Here is a 24,634-nt window from a genome sequence, read left to right on the forward strand (position 1 = left end):
CATCTCGTAATGCAGGAGCTACCCGTAATCATCACACATTAAAATAGTTTATTTCTGTTTCCAGTCAGTAATATTCTTAAAACAAAAATAACATCAGCTTTAGTACCTGGTCACAATACAAAACAAAGACAACATAAAAAAGACACCATTTGCCAAATAAGTTATTTGTTCCTAAGAGTATCAAAAGTGCAAAATATTCACTTTCTTTTCAGATCTGTCTCGAAAGTAGAATTATTCTCCTTGACAAACTGAACAGAGAGTCAGCAGCTGCCACGCTGCGTTTGTTTTCAAGGGACAATGGCAGGTATTTGGATGTGAGCAACATTTCATTTGACAACAAGTTTTGCATCACCTTTTAAAGAATTTTCCTTAAAAAAAAAAAGTTTGAGTGTTTGCTTCTAATCCCATTTCCCAAACAAAGCAAATCACTCAAAACATTCAGATCCCATTTCTCTTTATATCAGGAAAATATTTATGTACCAAATGAGGAGGAAATCAACCTGTTACTTGAAAAGCACAACCAAGTTTTCATGGTCAAGTGGTAGCAGCGAGACCATGGCACCCAGTGGAAGCCGGGGTGGCCTTGCTCACGGAAACGGCTTCATCAGGCGCCGTCCTCACGTCAGACTGTGCCACTGACAGCTTGGCAGTGAGAACGTCGTCTTTAAATGGGCACGTGTTCTACAAAGACTTTTAAGGCCATTTTTCAACCTCCTCTGCTAAACATGATGCATAGTCTCTATCAGCCAGAAAAACCTACCTCTAAAATCATCCATGTTGTCTTTTGAAGATACGTATTTGAAGACTAGGAAGTTAAAACCAAAACTGGGTCTGTGTGGTCACATACATCAGAAAGAGAAAGGGTGGCATTGGCTGAGCATGACAATGGCGCGTACATCTGACACAAAAGTAAACGAGTCCATGGAAACGACATTCAGGGGAAAAGGCCTGGGTGGTCAAGGGTAAAGTTCATTTTACAACGAGAGCTCCCCCGTCCTCTTGGCGGACCCTTTGCCCCCGAAGGGACCTGTAGAATGTTTGGGCTGAAGTATTTGCCAGGAAGGCTTTCAATCCTGCCATCGCTTCCCCTTCTTAGTACAAATGGAAGGTGCAGCTGTCTGCAGGTGCTTTTTATTTTAATGATAAAGTGTTTTTATATGAACAAATCTGGGGAGGCTTTGGTTTTCAGAAATTATGGTCAGGAATCCCATTAGTACCAGACATTAAAAATAAAAACCTACCATCAAACCAAAACATACTCATTTAAGCTACGTGGCCATGAAAAGATCCAGAAAATAATTTTGAGGACAGGTGCACCATGGAGCCAAATGAATTCCGTGATCATCTCTAACTGGGTCAGGTGCCATGAGATATGGCAATCAAGAGTGTCCACTTTAGAGGGTCATGGGGGAAAATGAAGCATGGCAGTGATTTATTTATTTATTTTTCCATAAAGCTATCGATTTCATGAAAACTACAGTAGTTCCTGGGCTCAAATAATTTACTACTTGTCACTGTAGCTCAGTAGTTAAGCTATTCAGGATCCAAATGGCTTAATTTAAAGCAGTTATGATTAAAGAAAATACTAACTTATTTTGTCCCATCAGTGATTTTGGCCCTTCACTTTACAAACTGCCTCTAAAAGGGCAACTTGTTTTGACATTTGAACAGACCACTCTTTGAGGCTGCCCAGACTCCACTGGTAGTTTTGCCCTGAATAGAAAAGGTAAGCTCTCTAACCGGCGGGAACGATCCAGCCGAGAGTCCTTGGTACCTTGCAGCTTGGCAAGCGGAGGCCAGGTCCGACCTTGTTACTGGGGAAGCAGCTCTAAGTCAAGGGTGAAACGATTAAGATGAGACATCAAAATATAGGCCAGAAGTTCAAAGTAAGCCTTCTGCAAAACAGGAGCCTAGAACACTCTTGGTTCACCTGTCACAAAAGAAGACTTGACGATACAGCATTTGGGGGGCAACAGTGTTCAAAATACAACCGAGAAACGTTAGGTTCCGTGATGCAAAGACACGTCTGGTATTTTACTAAAGGGACTCCACTCATGGGGGGTGTGGGCATAATGTGTCTTCAGTTTAACATCTACTGGCTTATAGCAGCTTATCTCTACGTCCAGAGAACAAGGTTAAAGTTATGGCTCCTAATATCCACACCCTAAAACTGACACAGGCAGAAAGGCATCTGAAAACATACACGTAAATGGCTCGAGTCATTACAGTACTTCTTGCCGTGCGGATCCCTCTGGGCTACATTTAGTGCTGGGGAGGTGGCTGATGGGGGGCTCACAGAGGGGTCGCTTCAGTCACTGCCCCGCCCTCCCTTCTCCTGCCTTGGGAAGAAAACCAAACTCGCATGCAGAACCCCCGCTCATCCCTATACTTTTAAAACCATGGCTGACAAGCTGCTGTAGGGGGATACCCCCAAAATATACTTTAGCCACTTACTACCGGGAAAACCGTTAAACGTAAGACTGCTCGGATCTAGGCCTCTTTCAAGACACAGGGCCTAGAAGCTGCTGCGGGCTGCCCCACTGTTCCAGCATGCACTCTGGCGGAAGCACAGCGGGGCCAGGAGGGGCGGGGAGGCGGGCAAACGGCCCGGCTGGCAACCAGCGCACCAGGCTCCTGAGGTTCCATCCCAGTACGGCTGCGGGGCGAGCGCCTGTGCTTCTCCCAGGGCACAGAGACACGACGGGGCAGGGTGCTGGGAGCGCGTGGCAGGGACCGTAAGGAAGAGGGAGTGAGCAGTCTGTTTTAAATAGTGCGGCATTCAGATGAAGAAAAAAAACCCAAAGGAAAATATTTTGATCTAGAGAATTCAACTTGTGGTGTTTTTCACTCCTAGGTTAGAACAGGACAAAAGGAAGATTCTCCTAGCCTTTGTTCTAGAAGAATAATCTAAAATCTATACTCTGTCCGTTGTGATAGTTTTGAGTCCTGAAAATACCTGTTCACAGGGACCTGTAAAAAGTCTGAAGAGTTCAAGTCTCTCTGAAATCCTCTCAGTCTAGCTCAGGCCAAGACGGGATATAGAACCTCTGCAAGGAGCCTTCCAACAGGCGTTCCATCCATAAGGACAGCTTGCTCAACTTCCCTTTGATGGGCCTGGACCCAAGGCCACTGGAAGATTTCCCTCGAGGTTCCCCCAGATGGAGGGAAGAGTCAAGGTCACCACACGCCCCCATGGCTTCCTCCTCTTCAACTGTTTTTTGGGGCTTGAAGAGGCAGAAGTATTTCTTGTGGCCATTCAGAGCCAGTACGTAACCAGTGTAGTCACGCTCCATGAAGTGCTTGTCGTACTGGTTTGGGATGGGGGATGCATCTTGAGCAAACTCTAACAAGTATTCGAGCCACTCTCTGTGTTTATCTAGACTCAGGAAGGAGAAGTGCAGGCAGCTGCTCCTGTGGAAGGAGGAGAAGGGGACTTAAGGTATCGCCCGACACACTTAGCCGCAGGGAGCAGTTCAGGGAACAGGCGGCCTTTGCGCCAGGTGGGGCCACAGCACAGAACCATGAAGGAGTTCTGTGGCAGCTGAGGGCTTCTACAGCAGCTATGACACTACACTCATCTGCTTTCCCGTCCCTTGCTGGGTGTCACTTCTGTCACTCTCAGTGCCTGGCTTCAGGAAAACACGCAAGAGTGAGAGAACAGTCAGGTTCCTGAAAGGGCTCAGGGAAGAACCAAAAGGACGTGCAATCAAGGGGACACACGGTCCCCCGGTGAGGGCTGAGATTTCTGGGTCGGCAAGGTCCCGGCCAGCGTCTCGCTGCCTGGATAAAGCTCCTCACAGCCGAACAGGAGAGGTGGCAAGCTTCCGCCAGTCCCCCCCTTCCCCGGTGTGCATGCTGCCTCCCCACCGTCCCCATCTCTCACACGCTCGCGCTCACCCCGTGAACGTGTAGACCTCCAAAGCGAATTTCTGGAGTAGGCTGGTCTTGGTGGCGTTGGACAGGATGAGGACCACGTTCATGTGGCCCGGCCTCAGGCGCACCAAGTTACTGGTATACGTCACATCTGTGAGTTCAGTGACCTCCACAAAGCCTTTTTTAGGGATCTTGCTGTGGAGAAATGCAGAGGATTTAAGATGTTATCAGGGTAGGGGATACCGCTACACTTTTAAAAGGGTCAAGTGGAAGAAAATGCTACGTTTTAACCAGATTAGTTATGTTACTGAATATTCTTGAGCCTGACACACTACTTGGAAATCCCAGGCCTATAAAAAGCCTCTCAGATGCTGCCACTCAGTTGGCATAGAAGAAACTCGAGGACAGGTAAGCCCCCGGCAGTCACTGCGGTGCACCACTTTCTGCTTCGGGCTTCTCGGGTACCCCTCTGACGTGCTTCTTTGTCTCCTGCCCTGAGTACTGAACCCGAGGCTCAGAAGCTGCTGATCCTGAGGAGGAGGCGGCTCGGGTCTGAATGCGGAGAGGGTCTCAGTAAACAGGAGGCAGCAGCGACTTGCCCTATTCCCGGCTCACACGGCGCGCGGGGACCTGGAGCTGTGTGTACCCCTTCTACGTGAGCGCTGCCCTGTGAGACCCCACGGGCTGAGGCCTGCCGCTCGGGGGAGGTGGGCTGGTGTTTTGTTAGAGAAACCTGCTGTTTTCTTTGGCGAAGCTGGGCTCCGTCTTCCCGGCCTTCTCCTGGGCTTCCTCTTTGCCTGGAGGGTTGGACTCTCGCTCATCATTTGAGTCACTGAAGTGGGAGAAAAGGAGTTTTACAAGAGAAGAGGATAAACAACCACGAGGCTTGGGGCTCTCTGGGAAGCCACGGAGGGTTTACCTGAAAGCCTGAACGATGACGGTGCCAAAGAGGATGAAGAGGGCGGAGAAGACCAGGGACAGGAGGGGCATCATTTCCCGCCTAAAACCAAGTTAACAAACTTACAAACTGCTCAGCTCTTTGTGGGTTGCTCTGACATATCAATGAATGATTTCTGGTTTCCTCTCTCTGACTCAAAAGAACAAAACCCAAACCAAAAAGCTTTCATAGCAATAAACACGTTCTAATTTCCTACAAACAGAGGTTTTTGTGGGGTGGGGTGGGGAAGCAGAGGTTTCCCCTTCACTGTTATCATTCACAGTGAAATTTTAAAAGTTTGACTTTGTGCCTCAGTGTCAGAGGTAAGAGATGAGCCTGGAAGAACATTCTGATGTTAAGGGTCGTCAGATGTTCTCAGGACAGGGGAATGCCATTACAAAGTCATGGAATGATTTCCTTTATTTTGACTTTTTCCCCCCCTGGAATAATCCAGACGTGGCTCAGAGGGGTGGAGTAGGGAGAAAACGTTGACCTTCTACAACCTTCTCTAGGACTGTTCTAAAACTGCATTCTCCCACGAACACTCGTCAGAGGCCTGCCATTTTGCAGGAGCTGTGCTGGGTGCTGGGAATCATGAACACGAAAGGGACGTGCTCCTGTCCTTCAGGAGCCCACAGCCTTACTGGGGTGGGAGGGGGCACCCCAGCCTTCTCGGGCCCATCCACTGATCGGTTTGTGCGCCGATACACTGGACCCCCCGTGTGTCAGGCACTGGGCTGGGCACCAGGGGGCGCCCTGGGGAAGAGCACAGTCCCAGGCTCTGTCGTCCAGCAGGGCAGCCGGGGTGATCCTTTCTTTCCCACCCAGTGGGAAGCAGTCGGCAAAAAAAAAAAAAAAAAAAAAAAAGGCACCGAAAGAAAGAAAAAGGGGAACAGTGTTGAAAATATGTAAACATCCTTCCACCTGCCTGGCTGAAGATACACTCATATCAAAGGACAGACTCTATTCAAAAGAAAAACAGTGGTCCTGCTATTAATGGAGCAAAAGAAATTCAATCTAGTAACAATATTCCTACCAGTTGCTGTGAAATACGCTATCCCAGCAGTCTGAGATGTAGTCAGCAGCAGAGTAAAGCCACCGAAGCAGAAAAATCTATTGAGAGAAAACGGATGGTGGTCAGACCCTGGGCCCTGGTCGGGGAAGTCCTCGCCTCCAACGCAGCACCATTGCTGAACCTCTGCTTGGGCCCGGGGAGCTCACCAGCCCTGCCCGGCGCCCACTCTCCTGGGCCCTGTGCTTACAGGGGCAAGTTCATCGGTCAAGTCGGGGAGCACAGCTTCTGAGGACAAGAGAGCCGGGTCTTTCCGCAGCTGGTCGAGATATCCCAGAAGGATGAACTTATCATTCTCGCTCCCTGTCCAGGGTTCCTCCAGGGTCTTATACACCACCCTGCCTGCTGTGTTGCGTCTTTCTAAGATGGACACCTGGGGGGAAAAAAAGAGAAAAACCATCAGAATTCTCTAAAGAATGCTAAGTTACTGTTTAGTTTTTTTTTTCAGAGAGGACAGAAAAAAGGGTCTAGTGAAGTCAGCAATAAATTCAAACACAAATACGGATGACCATAAAACATCTGCAGATTTAAATTTTTCTGACCAAAGAAACAATCGTGGACCTGGCTGGCATGGCTCAGTGGATTGAGTGCTGGCCTGAGAACTGAAAGGCTACCGGTTTGATTCCCAGTCAGGGCACACGCCTGGGTTGCAGGCCAGGTCCCTAATTGGGTGCGTGGGAGAGGCAACCAATCAATGTATCTCTCATACATCGACGTTTCTCTCCTTCTCTTTCTCTCTCCCTTCCCCTCTCTCTAAAAATAAATAAATAAAATCTTAAAAAAATAAACTATGGTGACGTTTCTGTTGATTTTCCGAAGGTTCTGTTAAAAATTAAAGCTTTTTCTTCTCAATAAACTTTGTTTGACAACCTCTGACTTAATTTTATAATAAAGGAACCCTTTGTTTTTTAGATTAGAAAGGACAGTGAAGAATCGAATGCTTCTGTAGAGAGTGATGACAAAGGAGGGGAAGGAAGGAGATCAATTAGATGCCCTACAAGTGGGGAAGGAGAATTTTGAAAGCATGCTGCTGGCAGCGTGATGAAGATTTTGGGGATTAGCTACTGCAAGACTAGACCTGTCGCGGGAAAAACTAGAGAAAAGGACTGACGGCCTTCAATCTTTACTCACAGGAAAAGTGCTTGCTGAAAATCAAAGAGGTGAAATCACCAGACCAAAGGACTATTTTAATAAGAGTAGGCCTTTGTAACAGGCTCAGAGTGTTCTGGACTTCTGGAATCTGTATTCAGAAGTCCTGAGGAAGGAGGAAACAGAACCGAGTGCCCTCGCTTGTGGAGAGGACAGGATGGAAACCGGGACTCACCGCCGACTTTCCCCGGAATGCCTCACCGTCCGGAAGGAGGGTGTCGGCAAACTCTGGCTGTCGGTTGCTGTAGATGTGCACAAACCGCACTGTGTCCTGTGTGTTTGCCAGGGCAAAGGACAGGAAGGCCTCAAAGGGTTTACTCGATTTGGTGGTCTCAGCAGTCAATAGAACCACACAGTACCTGCGCCACAACAGAAGACATTATAACCAATCCCCGAGGCCATGGCGAGAGCCTGTGATGGCAAGCATAGGTGAAGGGGCGGATGTGCTCCAGCGAACACGTTTGACCAGTGAAAACTGTATCTTCAAAATCTCCAGTGAGAGAGGACTTCCAAGTCACTCATGACCTGCTGCTTTTCCAGTCTGGTGACGTCTTCCCCAAACCAAGCGCTACCACACTTAGGAATTCCTTTTATGGCAGTGGCCACTGAATCCTTGACACAGAAGGGCCTTTCGGAAGCCATCTGGTCTAGTTCTTCCCCCACAGGTGGGGCTGGTCACACCTCCCTCGGCCCACAGGCCATTCTGCAGGGCTTCCTTGCAATGATTCCAAAGGAAAGTTTAGCTTGTCACTCATTCCGCCACTTTCCTGAGTGTTTCCTAAGCACCTCCTCGATGCCAGGTAAGACAGACTATGTGTGTGCCCTATTCAAGACCTGCAAAGACTCACCCAGAGTGGAATCCTCTAGAAGGAGCAGTAACTCTCTCATACTCCCTGCTTCTTTAAGGTAACCATTTCTCCCTGACACCTGGCTGAAGCCTTCTCATTCTTCAGGTCTCAGCTAAAGTGTTAGACCTGAGGGAGAGCCTCTTTGACCCTCAGGCCAGGCTGGCACAGCTGGTAATCTGGTTCTCAGGGACCCTGACCGAATATACTCCACGACTACAAGAGTCGTCAGTCAACACTGGTTACATAAAGAATAAATTCTGTCATAGGGTAGATGTTTAACTGCCTTGTGGTAAAGTGCGACATGGCCCCTCTATGGCAATGACAAGCAGAGCAAAGCCTTACTTCCTCTGGCGGTGGGACCGCTTCACGGGGCAGAGTTCATGGAAGAGCTTCTGGCTGGTGAGCCGGGCTGCTAACAGATACTTGTTTTGGGTGATGAAGTCATCAATGACCTGCTTCTTCATACCTCTGGCCTAAAAGAAAACCAAGAAACAGTTGATTTTTATTCTGCTTTCTTACTGCAAATGAGCTTTACTTTTCAGCTCTAAAAAATGTGGCTGCCTTGGCTGGTGTGGCTCAGTGGATTGAGCACCAGCCTGTGAACTGAAGGGTCGCCGGTTCGATTCCCAATCAGGGCACATGCCTGGGTTGCGGGCCAGGTCCTCAGTGAGGGGTATGTGAGAGGCAATTGCTCAATGTTGCTCTCCCTCTTTCTCCTTCCCTCCCTCTCTCTAAAAAATAAATAAAATCTTTAAAAAAACGTGGCTGACCCTGGCTATAGTAGTATAACAAAATAAGAAAGATCTGTCTGAGCAAGTAAACATGTGACCTACTTCAGGAATGCAGGGCTGAAAGCAATGCTGTGATCTTCTCAGGGCAAAGGGAAGGCAAGTGCTCTTTCCACTGGAGAACTTTGTATATTGTTTTATGCTGGCAGACTTCAAAAGCCAATCATTTTACATTTTTGGCAAATTTACTTCCATTTAAGATTTGTAGCAAACTGAACAATTAAACTCCAAAGTAACAAAGCTACTAAGTATAAAAGGCGGACCACAAAACTGTATGATGACCACTGTTATTAGTAGCTTCCACATTTTGAAGGACAGAAATTATACAGAGTGGGCAAAATTAGGTTTACAGTTGTGAGTACATGAAACACAGAGTTTGTTTGTATTATGTATTTTTCCGTAACAACTGTGAATCTTTTTCCCACTCTGTATACTGTAGGCTCTCTGACCACAACCTAGAAATCCATAAAAATGTAAACCAGAAAATCCCTGCATGCTGAGAAACACACTCTGAGTAATCTACTGAACCAAGAAAGTAGGTCAGATATTAGAAAATATTTTGAACTTGAATGATTAATGGAAATACTATTTATTAAAACTTTGAGATGCAGGTAAAATAGTCGTATTTAATTTTTGTGGTAAAATATATGTAACAGAAAACCTACCATTTTAAAAAAGATTTTATTTATTTTTACAGAGAGGGGAAGGGAGGGAAAAAGAGGAAGAGAAACACCAATGTGTGAGAAAAATATCAATCAGTTGCCTCTTGCATGCCCCCAACTGGGAATGTGGCCCCCAACCCAGGCACATGCCCCGACCGGGAATTGAACCAACAGCCTTTTGGCTCACGGGACAACACCCAACCCACTGAGCCACACAAGTCAGGGCTGACCCTTTTCAGGAGCGCAGCTCTGGGGCGGCGGCGCATTCGCATTGTCCTCCCGCCCCCGCCGCCGCCGCCGCGCCGCCGCCCACCTTCTGAGCCCTCTCACCTTCCCCAGCTGGCGCTGTGCTCTCCCCACACCAAGTCCCCTTTCCTTCCTCCCCAGCCCCTGGCAACCACCATTCTGCTTTCTGCCAAGATTACTTTTTACGCAAAAGAGTACCCAATGGGAAACAAGCTTGCTTTTAAATTTGTGCCTCTGAAGGAAGAAATGAAAAGCTAGTTTCTCCTCCTCACCTGCTTTGTTCAGTTTTGCTGTTTAGTATCTACATGAGGGCTCAAGATAAAATGTGAGGGCGATCTTGAAACCGACCGCCTCTGCCGTACCTGGATGACATCTGCAGGCTTGTTTACGTGCTCTTTAAAGACCAAGATGGTGGGAGTGTAGGTGTTGACGTTGTATTGTCGCGTCATCTCTTCTGTCCCTCTCAGACCGACATACACATATCCAAATGACAAATAGTCTTTGTATGCAAAAGCGGTCAACTGCGAGGGGGTAACAGAGAGGAAGGGATGAAATGAACAACACAGCATGTACACCGCAAGTCAGATGTGACTTGCTCGCATCCGAGGACAGAGACGAACACCAGCTTACTATATGGCCTCACGTGGGCTGTCGCACACTTGAGCCCTTGCAGCAGTTCTGTGGTGCTCCAGGCATGAAAACTGCACCAACAAAGCTAAACACAACTGATTCTTTTTTTCAGACAGAGCAAAACATTTGCCTTACTGAGATCTGCAGTGGGTGGGAGGCGTGGCGTGTTTGAGGAGCTACCCGCAACCCAATTCCGCGAGATGGCACCGACCATCTCATCTCACAGCGATAACCAGAGGTGCTGGACGTGCAGTGTCGTTCAGCGGGCAGGTCTGGAGTCAGACAGGCTCCAAGGGAATCGGTACTCCCCGCGCTGGAGGGAGACCTTGGTTTCGTTCATCACACAGCCACTCTACGCTTCAGTGTCTCGGGATGACGTCCGTATCACTGCTCTCTTCTGAACAGTTAATGCTATTGCGTGCGTGGGCAGCACTGGCGGACAAGCGTCAGCATCAGCAGTGCTCAGTGCGTGGGGCTTACAGAAGTGGCCTTTCAGCACTTCTCATGGGATAAGCTTTCATTCACAAAAAGGACAATCAGGCTACGAGTTCTTTCTGCCAAAACAGGAGAAAACGTTACCCCAGCAGATACAGTACCTTGTACAGCAGTGGTACAACAGGCATTTGGTCAAACAGGAGGACGTGCGGTTTATTCTCTTGCTGCCAGCCAGAGAGAAATCTTACATAATTTTTATTTGTAACCTTCAATTGAAAAGAAAATGTTAGTTTCAATATTTAATTTTCAACCATTGTATTATCATCCAGTCAGTAGATATTTAAATAAAATCAAATATGCATAAAATATTACTTTGTAAAAACTAAACAATGCCAACTAATCTTTTGTCTTCATTTGACTAAAACTTTTAAAAAGAACAGATTGTTAATTTCATATTTTCATGTGTTCCAACTCTTACAGACTTAAGTCATAATTTTTTCTAAAACAATTATGGACCGTATTATTAAAAAAAAATTGAGCTTTCAAAGTTGGCCTTGCTTACAGGCTGTACTTGTAAGTCTATTAATCTTAACCTATTAACTTTAATCTAATATGGAACATAATGCAACAATTGCTCTTTTAAAAAAGCTTAAATAAAAATAAGTGGGCCTACCTCACCTATACATTACATAATTTCATTTGCCATCTGAATTGCTACTTTTGTGTTTCCTGGTTTATGCCTTAAAATTATTCTACTGAGAGAGCAAACTAAAAGCATGTACAATTCAATTTTTATCTAGAAATTTTTTATTAATAGTTCAAAAAAGTATCTTCCCACTCTGCTTCCAGAATGAACTATATAAAACCTCAATCGGATCATTTCTCTCCGTTGCTCAATGGCTCCGCCACCTGCAGGCTGAGGCCCGAACTCCTTAAAGGGGCAGGAGGCCCTCTGAGGCCCTCAAGGTGAGATTCCTATGAATGGTCTAATCTCCCCCTCTCCCACCCACGAACGGTTACTTCATACAAAGCAGGCTGTTCCTGTCCACACCTCTGCCCGTCTGGGACTCATTCCCTACTTCTCCTCACCTGGTAAACTCAGTACAGGGATCACTTCTGCCAGGAAGCCTTTCCCAACTCTCCAGGATGGGCTCTTAACCTACCAGATGGAAGTAACCACCTGCTAGACTGCGAGCTCCTTGAAAATTGTCCTCAACACTTATCACAGTGCTAGAGGCCGAACAGATATTATATAAAGGTTTGAGGACCTACCAGGACAGCCTACCATGGTTTTAGGAGCCTACAATGCTCTCTGACAATTTCCTTTCACTGTAACTCCAACAAGCATTTCTTCCGGGGCTCACAGTCCTGGCAGGGCAGCCTATGGACAGCGCATGTGGAAACACGATGGAAATGCCTGCATGTTCCCTTTCCCTGGTGTTGTCAAAGGAATGGATCATTTAAAGCAAAACAAGAATCCTGTTCTAGTTCTTTTGATCCCTAACTTAAGAGACTGGGGGAAAAATGCTTCTTAAATATAAAAACCATAAACTAGTATGAACTCTGTGTGCCTGGCTTCTTGAAGCTCAGTCTTTTGTTTGTGAAATTTAACCATGCTGTTGCATCACTGTACATTGTGAAAGTTCCAAAAATAATATTTGTTTTCATGATCTGGTGTTTATCATAGATATGATCATTAAAGCCATAATCAAATATAGCTTAATTTGAATATTCTCATAAGAAAAGTACCTTCAAGTGAACAAGGTCAGGGGTCAGAAAGAAATCCTTTATCTTACGTTGTGGTCTAATTTTCTGCTTAGAAAGTAAGAGTCACTGTCATTTGAGGCTCAGATTCCTATGGCAGCGTAAATCTGCACAGTGATTATTAACAGGGAGCAACTCTTTCAGTCTCTCTGCCTGTTCAATTTTCAGTCTCTGCTGACAGACTTCGCTGAAATGCTTTGGTTTGAGTGATTACTTAATATGTGCCTTGCCCTGCTCGAAATGAGCACAGGTCGAGCGCCGGGCAGTCGGCAGCACCAGGCACCTCGCCAACCTCCTCTCAGCAAGGTACTTACTTTCTCCACCAAGTTCCCTGGAAGAAGACTCTCCACAAACTGTCGTAGGTTCTCACGGACAACTGCGTTGTGAAAGAAGGAGATTTTCCCGTTTATGATTCCTAGGATAGAGGGTGTGCTGTGTGCTCCGAGGTGATGGGCCAGGCGCCTCTCGTACCCAGCATGGACCACGCCGATTCCTACACCTGAAAAGTATGGAAGACCTACATGAAGACTTTTTAAAAAAATTTTTTAAAATTTTATTTATTTATTTTTAGAGAGAGGGGAAGTGAGGGAGAAAGAAAGGGAGAGAAACATCATGTGAGAGAGATACATGGATTGGTTGCCTCTCGCATGTCCCCAACTGGGGACCTGATCCACAATCCAGGCATGTGCTCTGACCGGGAATGAAACTGGCAACTTTTTGGTTTGCAGGTCAGCACTCAATCCACTGAGACACAAAAGCCAGGGCCTTTTTATGCCTCCTGAAGAAATGCCACTTAAGTGATTTTTTGGTGTGAAACTGAAATTCCGACCCACCGGGAGGGGCACCTGACGCTTGCCCATCTCCCTATTCCTACGGTCCCAGCTGAGGCCAGTGGTTGCTGCCTGGCCAGGGCTGGTAACCTCCTTGCCTCTATTCTCACCTGCCTTAGCCTGTCTTTCACGTAGCTTTAAGAGTTAGCTTTCTACAGTGTAGGCCTGATTAGGTCACTCCTCTGTGTAAAAGCTTTTCTTGGCTTTATTACATACGGTAACACAGAGGCCAGCTTCCTCAGCCTGGACTTAAGGCTGCTTACTACCTGGCCCCTGCTTCCTCCTCTCACCGTGGCTGCCGGCGCTTCTGAGAAGGCCGTCCCTGCCGGCACGGCTCCCTCCGCCTGTCGTCACTCACCCGTCTCCTGCCCGGCCAACCTCTAATCACCTGTCAAGACTTAGCTGGTAAGTAAAAAGTTAGTGCTTGATTGTCAGTGAGTTGGAGAAAGTAGACTGATACATTTAAGAAAGAAAGTTTAAAGGGGTTTATAAAATAGGCACGTTCAAAAATTTTACTTTGGTAAACCAGGAAACCTAGTAATCAGAAATTTTCTAAGGTTCATTTAGCAAGTGCCTTATAGCAGGCACTTAATGAAAATCTTCTCATTTAATATTCAATCTCTGGAAAGCATTTTGACAAATCTGAGTATCTGAGTGCTTCTGAACAACAGGTTGACGATTCCTGTTTCAGAACAAATGAACCAATGCTCGTCAGTGGTATGCTCTCTCCAGAGAAATACAGGCTGCTCAGACCCTGTGAGTTTGTTCCTTTTTAGTTATTCAAAAGCAGGTCTGCTAATGCCCAGAACACAAACACAAGCACACACATATTTCATTCAGTAGTTCCAACTTTCAGGAATTATTATAATAAATATCCTCTCTGGATCACCAAAATCCTCCTGGCACCAAGCGGTAGCTACAAACAAAGGAAAGGCTAAGCTGGGATTCAGAATGGTAACTCAGGATGGTAACGTTGTGGGCTGACTTGTGTCCTGCCAAGTCCTAACCCCCAGTGCCTCAGAATGTGGCTGTATTTGGAAATAGGGCCTTAAAGAAGTACTTAAGTTAACATGAAGTCATAAGGGTGGGCCCTAATCCCATAGGATTGGTGCCCTTGTAAGAAGAGTTTAGGACACAGAAAGAGACAGACACCAAACACATGCACACACAGAGCGATAACCACGTGAACACACAGGGAGAAGGCAGCCATCTGCAGGCCGAGGAGAGAACCCTGCAGGTACCTTGACCTTGGACTTCTAATCTCGAGAACTGTGAGAAAGTGCATTGCCGTTGTTGAGGTGTTTTTTGTTAGCACAGCCCTAGCAAACTAATACAGAGTGAAATCACAAACACCATGTGAATCATCTGGAACTACTACCAGCCCTGACATTAACTCTGGACGGCTGCTTTGCTCACCAATCATCTTAAGCTTCTCCACGTATTAAGATCCCAACTAGTTGTTAGGGGACCATAGAGATAAAGCTTCAAGTTAGTAATTCAAAATGGAAGTAGCTGATACACTTCCCCTCTCTGAAAATGTGTCCTGGGAAAACGCCAGACACCATGAACTTGTGAAGAGAAATCGCACTGTTCCTTCTCCCCAACATCCCACAAAATTCAAGATTTAAAAGTTACCTTTTAAGTTACCATTTAAACATCTTCCAGTGAATAAAATGATCTTACCCAGTCCTTCTAGTTCTTGAACTACTTCTTTCCAAACAGGTTCGATATGGATACAGCTAAAACACCAATCTGAGGTGATCTTAATGAGGTAAGGTCTCTTGAAGCTATCTGGAACCACTTCATTCACGTAATGTGAAAACTGCAATAAATATTTTTCATCAATAGAGTCCCGCCGCTCAGAATTAAATGGGAAGTGAAAAAAAGACTCATCAAAATAAAAATTTTCATGGAAATGGCGGAAGCGGTATTCTCGCTGCTGCTGCTGCTTCTGGTAGCCCTGGTTCTCTCCAGCATCTCCATAGTGATCGTAATTTGATCTCTTTTCTTCATTGGAAAGAATCTGAAAAGGAAGAAAAAACCAGAAATCTATAGAACAAAAAAAACCTTTACCTGAAGAACTTTTCCGTAAGCAGCTTAGAAGATATAGAAAGGAAATAAATGTAAAGGCGATATGATTGGATATTCTAATTAACATATCAGAAGATTCTTCTCTCAATAGAATCATTAAGTGTTTCAAGGCCAAAGTAGTTCAGTCACTTAAGTGCTCAGCTTGGATTTAAGGATTTTGAACTATCCTAATACTAATCATACCAGTAAAATGATAAAACCTAACACGGTGTTGCTCACCAGGGCTCGAGCACGAGAAAATTTACTGGGCCATGTCATTTAAGGTGGAATGATTCAAACCAAAATATGAAAAGCTGTGAATACCAAAAAGACCACAGAATTGAGTTCAGTGTCTTGCATGTTAGCTGACTTTGTTTTACTTAGAAGTAACTTTGAAGTCTAAAATTTGAGAACCTGTTTTAGGATGATGTGCCATTCAGCTAAGCACTGTCTGTTGAAGAGCATCACCCTGCCCACAGCAGGAAGTCAGGTACTTATCTTTTGTGTGTCTTCCAGACAAAACCACTTAAGCTGACATGTTAGAAAACTATCGAAAATCTTGTGGTTAAAAGTAGTTGGCCAAAAAGTTCATTTATTTTTTTCCCTTAATGATGGCTCTAGTAGTGTTTAGTTGTCTTTTACTTCATTCGAAACACTTTTGTTAGACTGTATTGTGACAGCCGTCATATCAGCGTGCATTGAAAAAAACTTAATCAAAATTGGTGAATTTTTGTGCAGCTATTTTAATACTGAAGATGGAAAAACATATACAATATTTTCAGCACATTATGCTTTATTATTTCAAAAAAGGTAAAAACGTAACTGAAAGACAAAATAAAAAAGGTTTGTGCAGTGTATGGCAAAGATGCTGTGACTGATCAAACATGTCAAAAGTGGTTTGCAAAGTTTCTTGGTCCTGTTGACATTTTGGCCAAATAATTGTTTGCTGTGAGTCTGTTTTAGGCACTGGAAGATGTTTAGCAGCACTCCTGGCCTCTACCCACTAGAAGCCAATAGTTGAAGTGAGCACATAATACAAGTTCTAAAAAGGAAATAAAGACATACCTTCAGGGTAATCTACAATTCCAATTAAAGTCTCTAAATAGGCCACTCTTTTAAAGAGCTGAAGTAGTCAGGCACTAGTTTCAACATACTGCTATGACCAAATATGGTCTCTACCATCATTTAGAAGCTGGGTCAAGGGCAAAGGGAACATGCCCTGCCCGAGAGGATTTTACGGAAATTTAGACACGTTTTATAAGTACTAACGGATGCATCCCGAATTCTGACACAATACCTCGTAAGCCTTGCTAATCTGAATGAACCTGTCTTCTGCTCCGGGATCTTTGTTTTTGTCAGGATGCCTGAAACACAAAAGGGCAGAAGTGAGAATGGATTTCATGTTTTACACCTGGTCAGTTAACATCCTTGCCCACACAGTTCACTACATCAGAGGCAAATGGAAGGCTATTTCGCTAGGACAGTTTCTTAAAAATAAATGGTAGAAGCGATTGGTTGCTTCACCTAACTATAAAAAACACACGCAACTTTAAAGCAGGTACTCTTTTCCAAAAGTATTTCAGCTGAGCACGTGTTCAAAGCCCAGCAGCAGACAGAGCGGCAGCATTTCACGAGGAAGGTGGGACATGAGAGCGCCCCGCACCGCTCCCAAACGTTGCCAAAGCGGGCTCCCAGCGGAAGGCACTTCTCCGTGGGAACCAACCTGTCTTCCCAGGAGGGAAGTGCTTCGCCCCAGGGTTAGAACAATGATATAAATTTCTTCTGTCGCACAGGACATAGCTTGAAGGATGCAACATGAATTTGTTTAGTAGCAACCATGTTTCAAATGGCGTCCTGCTGCTGCTGCTCAAATTAGAATGTTTTACTTTTCATTACTATGGTGATCCCATTCTACCTGTGATTGCTTTTTATCTATAAATGGATGATGATTTCAAGGCCATGTTTTAAGATGTGAGCAAAGTCCCCAATTTAAGCAAAGTGATTTCAACTAATAGAACAAGTATTTTCTATTGTACACAGCTGGCGCTTACTCATCCCACAGCCGCATATTATTCTGTCATCTGCTTGCGCTTATGCCAATTTCAGCTCTGGAGATTTTAAAGTCCTGGGAAGTGGGGGCTGGGTTTTACGTTCTCAGAACCCTCTAAGATCTAGATCAGTGATTGATTTTTCAGTGTTCATTTTATTGAGACTCTATTACAGACCTTATTCTTTATGTAATCAGTTCTGCTTACTTCTAGTAAACTTCCTCTAGCAAAGTCTCTGGAAAGAGAAAATTCACTAGGAAGCAAAGGACCACTAAAAACAGCACCAAGTACACCGAAATAAAAAAAAATTGACAACGTGATGAACATATTCTAGTAGGAGCATATTTGAATGAATTATACCACATATTCTGATTTCTGTAAAAAATAAAGAAACTTCAAGTTGTTGGTTATTGAATTTGGATATCATGGCTTAATATTTAATCCTTGTTATGAATATTAGTGGGAAAAAAACTCAGCTGGGTATAATGAAAACAGTATGACTTAAGGAAACAAGACGGTGGTTTCAAAGCATGTTTCTGGATGACAAGAAAAGCGCTTTAAATATTCAAACTCAGGCTGAAGGCTTGAGAAGATAAAAATTATGCCATCTCACCAACGAAGATTAACACACAGAACTCTGGGGTAGGGGGGAAGAGCCTGTAAAGAGAGTGAACCGAAGAGCGAGCTGAGAGGGCAGCTGGGTTACAACCACAGACCCTGCAACGGAGGAAACAGGCTCAAGAACTGGGGGGGACCACAGGGCAGTTTCAACTTATGAGGAATATTTTTCTAATCACAAGAAAACAACACAAAGTTGAAAACAGCTCAAAAGGGATAACTTCAGCTCTAAGTACTGTCTAATGCTGTTTTCAGTGCATATGCAACATTTTACAAACTGCAATAAATACACATCCTTTAAATTTGAGAGTGAAAAATATAGTGTACTGGGTATCTACTGGTGGTCTAGCTACCTCTAAGGGAATAAAAACAAAGGTAGAAAAAGTAACATAGGCCCTGGCTGGTTAGGTCAGTTGTTTAGAACATCATCCTGATACACAAAGGTTGCGGGTTTGATCCCTGGTCAGGGCACATACAAGAAGCAATCAATGAATGCATAAAAAAATGGAACAACAATTCAATGTTTCTCTTTCTCTCTCCCTTCCTCTCTCCTAAAATCAATAAATAAAATTTAAAAAGTAACTTATGTTGAATGTCGACTGTAATTAAAAAATTAAAAAACACAGAAAATAGTGAAAATAAACATAAGAAATTGTACTAGACAAATCAATTTACAGTTTTGGTGACTGACCATGTTATACCCATTTACTTCAAATCAAATTTTATGACACTTTTTTCTTGGAGCAGGAATTGTTAATTTTGCCAATGTAGATGACAAAAAAAAAGTATGTATGCTATAACTTAATTGTTGGGAGATGATGAACAGTTTTCCTGAGAGAGCAAGTAATTTTAAATGATTTCATCAAACAAGGGGCAAGGTCCTGAGAAGTCTAAGCAACACTATTAAGCAGTAAAACACGGTAGGGGAAGGCTGCAAATCCAGTTCGACAGTTAACTACTTCCCCGTTATAGTTCATTGTGAAAAGTCAAACTGGGAAACACTACTATTTTCAGTGCATATGAAACCATTACAAACGGAAACAAACTATTTCAGTGATAAAACACTGCCATTGCCGGAACAGCAGAAAATAACAGTACAGCGAAAATACAAAAGTAAAGTAAAATTGTAGACTTCACTAGATGATAGTCTATATATGGTGATGAAGTACTCCTGGAGAGAATCTAATCAAGGAAGAGACGCATAAGGCTTGTTTAATTAATATAACATCCTTTTCAGCTCTGGAAGACAGCAAAAGCAAAGCTGTACATTTTAATGGGTTCTACATACTGAAGCTATCATTTTTGCTTTTAAAATGTTGTCAAAGACTATATCCTGTCCAAAAGAATGTTACAACCATATTAGTTCATTGCAGATTTATAAATTTTGCTTTAAACATAAGCAGCAGGGGTCTGAAATGATGTAGAAAGCAACTTTGTGGTTAAGAGAGTCCCTGGAAACAGGCCACACATAACTAAAGACTGTGTTTTTAGTGACCAGTTCTGCATTCTTCATGATATCAGTCTGGTCTAAAACAGGGGTCCCAAGCCCTGGCTGGTGTCGCTCAGTGGACTGAGTGCCGGCCTGCGAACCAAAGAGTTGCTGGCTCAATTCCCAGTAGGCACATGCCTGGGTTGCAGGCCAGGTCCCCAGTAGGGGGCATGTAAGAGGCAACCACATATTGATGTTTCTCTTTCTCTTTCCCTTCCCCTCCCTCTAAAAATAAATAAATAAAAATCTCAAAACAGGGGCCCCAAACCTCCAATCCGAAGACCAGTACCGGTCCGGACCTGTTAGGAACGGGGCTGCACAGCAGGAGGTGAGCTTGAAGGTACTGAGCTTGAATCATCCCCAAACCAGCCCCACCAACCCCAGCCCATGGGAAAATGTCTTCCACAAAACCCGTCCCCGGTGCCAAAAAGGCTGGGAACCGCTCGTCTAAACTATCTACTCAGAACGTTGCATTTTAAACCTTTTACCTGTACTGCAACAAGTTTAAAACCAGGATACACGTGTCACAGAAGAATAATGGTGCCAGGCAGTCACACAGCCTGCAATGTCATCTGCATCAGCGATTTTCTAACTTCCTGCCCTAAACCCCAACCCACCCTTACTTCTGCCCAGATGGGCAAGCGATCAAAACACAAGGAAACAATAAACTACTGTAGGTGCAGAAGGTCAAACTATGGAAGCCAGAGGTAATACAGACTTAACAATCCATAAAACAGGGACAGCAATACCCACCCTCATAGTGTAATTGCATGGTTTAAATGAGATTTAAAAAAAAACAGAACCTGGCGCCCAGCGGGCAGGTGCTCAGTGATGGGTCCCATCCCGAAGCTTCCTTCCCTACTCATGACTGGTTCACACAGCTCACAGTCCTGGGTTCCTTCTCTCTTTTCCTCCTCCCACTGTTTCCCTCCAGCCATAAAATCCAACACTTCTACTGTGGCAAGTGCATAGCATTAGCGGAAGAAACTGACGCTGTCTGTCCAAAACAAGTGTTAAGTTTATTGCTATCCTGCTAAGTCATAAACACTTGTATATTCTCTAGCATATTACATATGCCAGATATATATGCATATGTATAATATGTGCTAGAGAATATACAAGCAAATAGCTGCAGGTATAATTCTGATTTTTCTGTAAAGTAATATACTCGATTCCTGAATATTCATTTAAAATTGACGGCAAAAAGCTCTTATTCTAAAATTTTTTTGATAGCTTAAAATTAATCTAGAAGATAGGACTGGGTAGTGCTTCCTTTGGCAATGAAACCCATAGAGAGCTACTTTATGAAAAACATCATGGGAAGGGTAGCTTATCCATTTTTGAGTACATATATATCTAAAAAATTAAAGTCTCCTCCTACTTTAACATTAAATATGCTAATGGTATCTCGGCAATTAAGGGGGTTTCAAAGTAACACAGGCTTCGGGTCACATCAGTAGAAATTACAGAATAACATAAACATTAGTTCTCCCAAATAAATATTTAAGACAGATGTATTATATATTTACTGAACACAGAAACAGAGACAAATAAAAGCTAATCATAACTTAGGCTTCATTTCCCTGCCAAAACTGCTTAGCTTATATTAAACTATTTCTTTGTTTCACCTACCATTCCCGGGCGAGCTTCTTATAAGCCTTTTTAATATCAGCCTGACTGGCTGTTCGGCTGACCCCTAGGACTCTGTATGGGTCAAAATCCAACGCAGACAGAATTTGCAGGATCAAAACCAGAACTATCAAGAACTGCCAGGAAATGCTCAACTTTTTCACTTCCATTTCTCTTCCTTTCCAGAGCTGAAATGATTGAAGAGGCAACAGGTTTCAGTGGTAGAACCCTGGACAGTCTTGCTTTTTAGGTAAAGGTATAAGATATAAAGATGAAAACCAAAACAAACAAAAGATACTTTGCAGAAAAAGTGTCAAGGTGTTTGACTATATTTTAAAAAATCAACAATCTCATTACTATTTATATCACAAATAAGAACTATGATAGATGAAAAGTGAGCAATAAGAATTAATAGCAATTCTCCAGAATCCTTGGATTAGAAAAGCTTTAGAAGCTGAATGACTGAAAATGAATGAGACGAAGAAATAATAAGTAAATGTGAAAAGACATACATAGGAAAATCAAAGTGACTACATCTCAAGTACACTGTTTCACTTATTCTGACAATCAACAGCAGTGTAAACTTAAAACACAAGGTTTAAGAATACCTCACTGAGTATAGGCTAAACAAGTTCATGAAACCATAAGATTTATCATGTCCAAAGTGTCACAAAATGAGACAGTTGTGAGGTTCTTGGGAGTTAAATAAGTACAAATACAAAAGTGAAATACTCTTAAAACTGCAATTATGACTTAATACGCCCCAATTCTATTTTCTCACCAAATCCTTTAGAACAGTGAAGCTGCTCTTTAGTTTGATCCTTAGCAATAGGGTCATTATAAATGAAGATCTTAGGAAATGCTCAACTTTTTCACTTCCATTTGAGAAAAAGTGTTCAGAAATAATTGGGTTTTCCACATGCAGTGGAATTAGTGACAAAGACAGTAGACCAGACATGGTCTTTAAATATTAAAGCTCCGTCTCTGGTTAAGTGTAGTGATTGAATTCATAGTGGGTTTTGGAAATAATACCGACTGGTTACTGAACAAGGTGGTGCTGTATCGCACAGAAATGTACACTCCAGGATTGTGCTCTTGGTGATATCATACAAAGTTTTTCCCAAAGGCTGTATTTATCTTGACTTCTCATAAAGTACTCAAATTGTAAGGTTCAAGGGTCTACTGTGACACCTTACTTAAGACGGTGGGCAAAAGCTGTACAACGGCCGTGAATTCTGACAGATGTCTAAATGCCGCCTGGGAGTCCTCACAAAATGGACCAACCCGACGGCCAACATTTAGGACTGCATGCACGCTCCATAAAATCCTCAAACCAGTTTCTTCCTTGTTCGGGTAACCTATAACCTATCCTGTCCTACAAAACACGCACAGCACTAAAAATCCGGGTGGGGAGATAGTTACTGGTTAAGCACGCGGACTCTGGAGTCAGACTGAGATGGGGATCCACCTTCCACCACTTTTAAATCCTCGGGCAAATTACTTAAACTTGTTAAGCCTCAGTGTCCTTATTAAAAAAAAATGGGGGTGAATAATACTATCTTGAAACGATCAACATAAGAGTTAAATGCTTGTAAAGTATTTACTGGGCACAGGATCAAGTTAGTAAGTGATACTTGTTATAATGATTTTCCTATCATGCTGTACAAACACTGAGTATTCAACTGTGTCAGTCGCTTTCCGTTAGAGGGTCCAAGTGGCGAGGCGCTGGGAAGTTCTTTTGCAGACCGCCTGACAGTGCCGGCCTCAGGGCAGAAAACCACCTGCCCAACAGGTAGGCTACCGCCCTTGGGTAACATCCCCTAAACCAGGCAGACGCTCCGAGAGACACATTCTAAGTCTGAGCACCGCCTCGAGCTCCCGTCGGAGGTCGCAACCCTCCAGGAGACGGTCGCCTCCACCGCTGCCCTCTGAGGGCCCTGGGGCGGGCCCTACCGGCTCCCGCTTCCCCCCAGGCCCAGCAGGGACCGGGAGCCAGAAGGAACCGAAGGGAGAGTCCCGAGGCTGCCCGGTCCCGCCGCGTCCGCGGCTCCGCGCGTCACGCGGGGAAGGAGTTACCGGGAAAGGGCACCGGCCTAAGCGGCTGCAGCGTCCGAGATCCAGTTAGTCCGCCGGCCGGGAGCCTCAGGTCCACACCAGCGCTCGCCGGGGCCTGGGGAGGGGAAGAAGGAGGGACTGCCTGAAGGGAGTCACGTGATACTTAAAGGCCCAGCGCAGAGGCGGCAAAGACTGAGCAGGTGGAGGACTTCTCGTTTGAGAGTGTGTTTTGACCCTTGCTACACACCGTCTGCGCGTGGACCTAACGCGGTTACCACGGGAACGAGGCGCGCTCTATGGCTGGATCAAAAAAGATAATCATTACCAAAGAGGTCAAGACGTGCCTCCTAGCGAGGCTAAGTCGCGGTGCAGGATGGGATGCCAAAAAGACCTCCCCGATCCAGGGAGGAGTTCCCAGTCCTACCAAGAGATGGCCCTGGTCTAGCAACAGTTGCTAGGGTGGGGAAGCAATCATTGGTCTCGGCTCTCTTTAAGCCTATTCATAGAATCCTAGAGCGTTAGAGTTGGAAGAGACCTCAGGGATCCTTTCTAGTCGAACTCTTCCATAGGCTGATGGGGAGACTGAAGCCCAGAGAGGAGCAGGGACTTTCCCAAGGCCTGGAACTCAGGACTCCTAAACCCATTTATTAAAAAGCGAACTCCACCTTACAATGTGCCAGTCCCTGCCCTTAGCACAGGAAAGGGATGTGCGTGTATGTGGTGATGGTTGTTGGGGAGGAGGAGAGGCACAGGTAAAGGAGGGAAACTTTCGCTGAGCCAACGCAATAGGTTCCTTAGAGATACAAAGATTTCATATCTCCCTGCTCCGTTTTTATTTATTTTTATCTCCTTTTATCACTATCTAACCTAGTACATCTTTTGCTTTATCATTTGTCTCCTTCTACTGGAATGTAAGCTCCCAACGGCAGGCTTTTGTCTGTTTTGTTTTTTTTTTCTTTCCACCTCTGTATTTTCGGTGCCAGCGCAGACCTTGGCACAAACAGGATCGCAATAAATATTTGTGAAGTAAATGAATGAATGGGGCTGAGGTTTTGCTGCTTAAGAATATGCTTTCTAAGGTGGACTCCCGGTTAAGAGTGTGGACTTTGAGTCAGATTCAAGTTTAAATCTTGCACGCCTGCCACTTACTACCTTTCATTTCCTTGAGCCCCAGCGTCCGCATATGTAAAGTAGGGGAAAGTACTTTCTTGGCACTACTGTAGTCAAGGATAAATGAAGTAATTGAATGTAAAGTGGATAGCTCAATGGCTAGGACTTAGCAAATGCTCAATAAACGGGAGCAATTACTTTTCAAATGTGGAAATAAGTCATACGAACGGGGGGTTCAGAAGGCTAGATTTCGGCCGTTTTTTTCCTTTGTGGTGGGAGGTTCTAGGGTGGGATAGAGGGAAGAGAGTAATGAAACACCATGTAAGGTGGGCTTGGTTGGAGGAGACCAAGTTTGGAACACTGCATGAAGGGCGGGTGGCA

General features: G+C 44.5%; 1 protein-coding gene across 1 annotated transcript; it reads right to left on the bottom strand.

Moving 5' to 3' along the window:
- Positions 1-26: 26 nt before the first annotated feature.
- DNAJC16 (DnaJ heat shock protein family (Hsp40) member C16) lies at positions 27-23,278 on the bottom strand. The gene is made up of 15 exons (XM_054579705.1): positions 23,165-23,278; positions 21,092-21,276; positions 16,602-16,668; positions 14,918-15,257; positions 12,719-12,903; positions 10,802-10,906; positions 9,938-10,096; positions 8,222-8,352; positions 7,207-7,390; positions 6,073-6,255; positions 5,847-5,923; positions 4,793-4,873; positions 4,607-4,705; positions 3,898-4,068; positions 27-3,411 (listed from the first exon to the last, which is right to left on the bottom strand). Exons 2-15 carry the CDS (start codon positions 21,256-21,258, stop codon positions 3,012-3,014), a joined length of 2,349 nt encoding a protein of 782 aa, XP_054435680.1. The 5' UTR covers positions 21,259-21,276; positions 23,165-23,278; the 3' UTR covers positions 27-3,011.
- Positions 23,279-24,634: the final 1,356 nt, after the last annotated feature.

This window comes from Pteronotus mesoamericanus, unplaced genomic scaffold (genome assembly GCF_021234165.1).
Source record: "Pteronotus mesoamericanus isolate MK-2021 breed Mesoamerican mustached bat unplaced genomic scaffold, CSHL_Meso_final contig_557, whole genome shotgun sequence".
Classification (NCBI taxonomy): domain Eukaryota; kingdom Metazoa; phylum Chordata; class Mammalia; order Chiroptera; family Mormoopidae; genus Pteronotus; species Pteronotus mesoamericanus.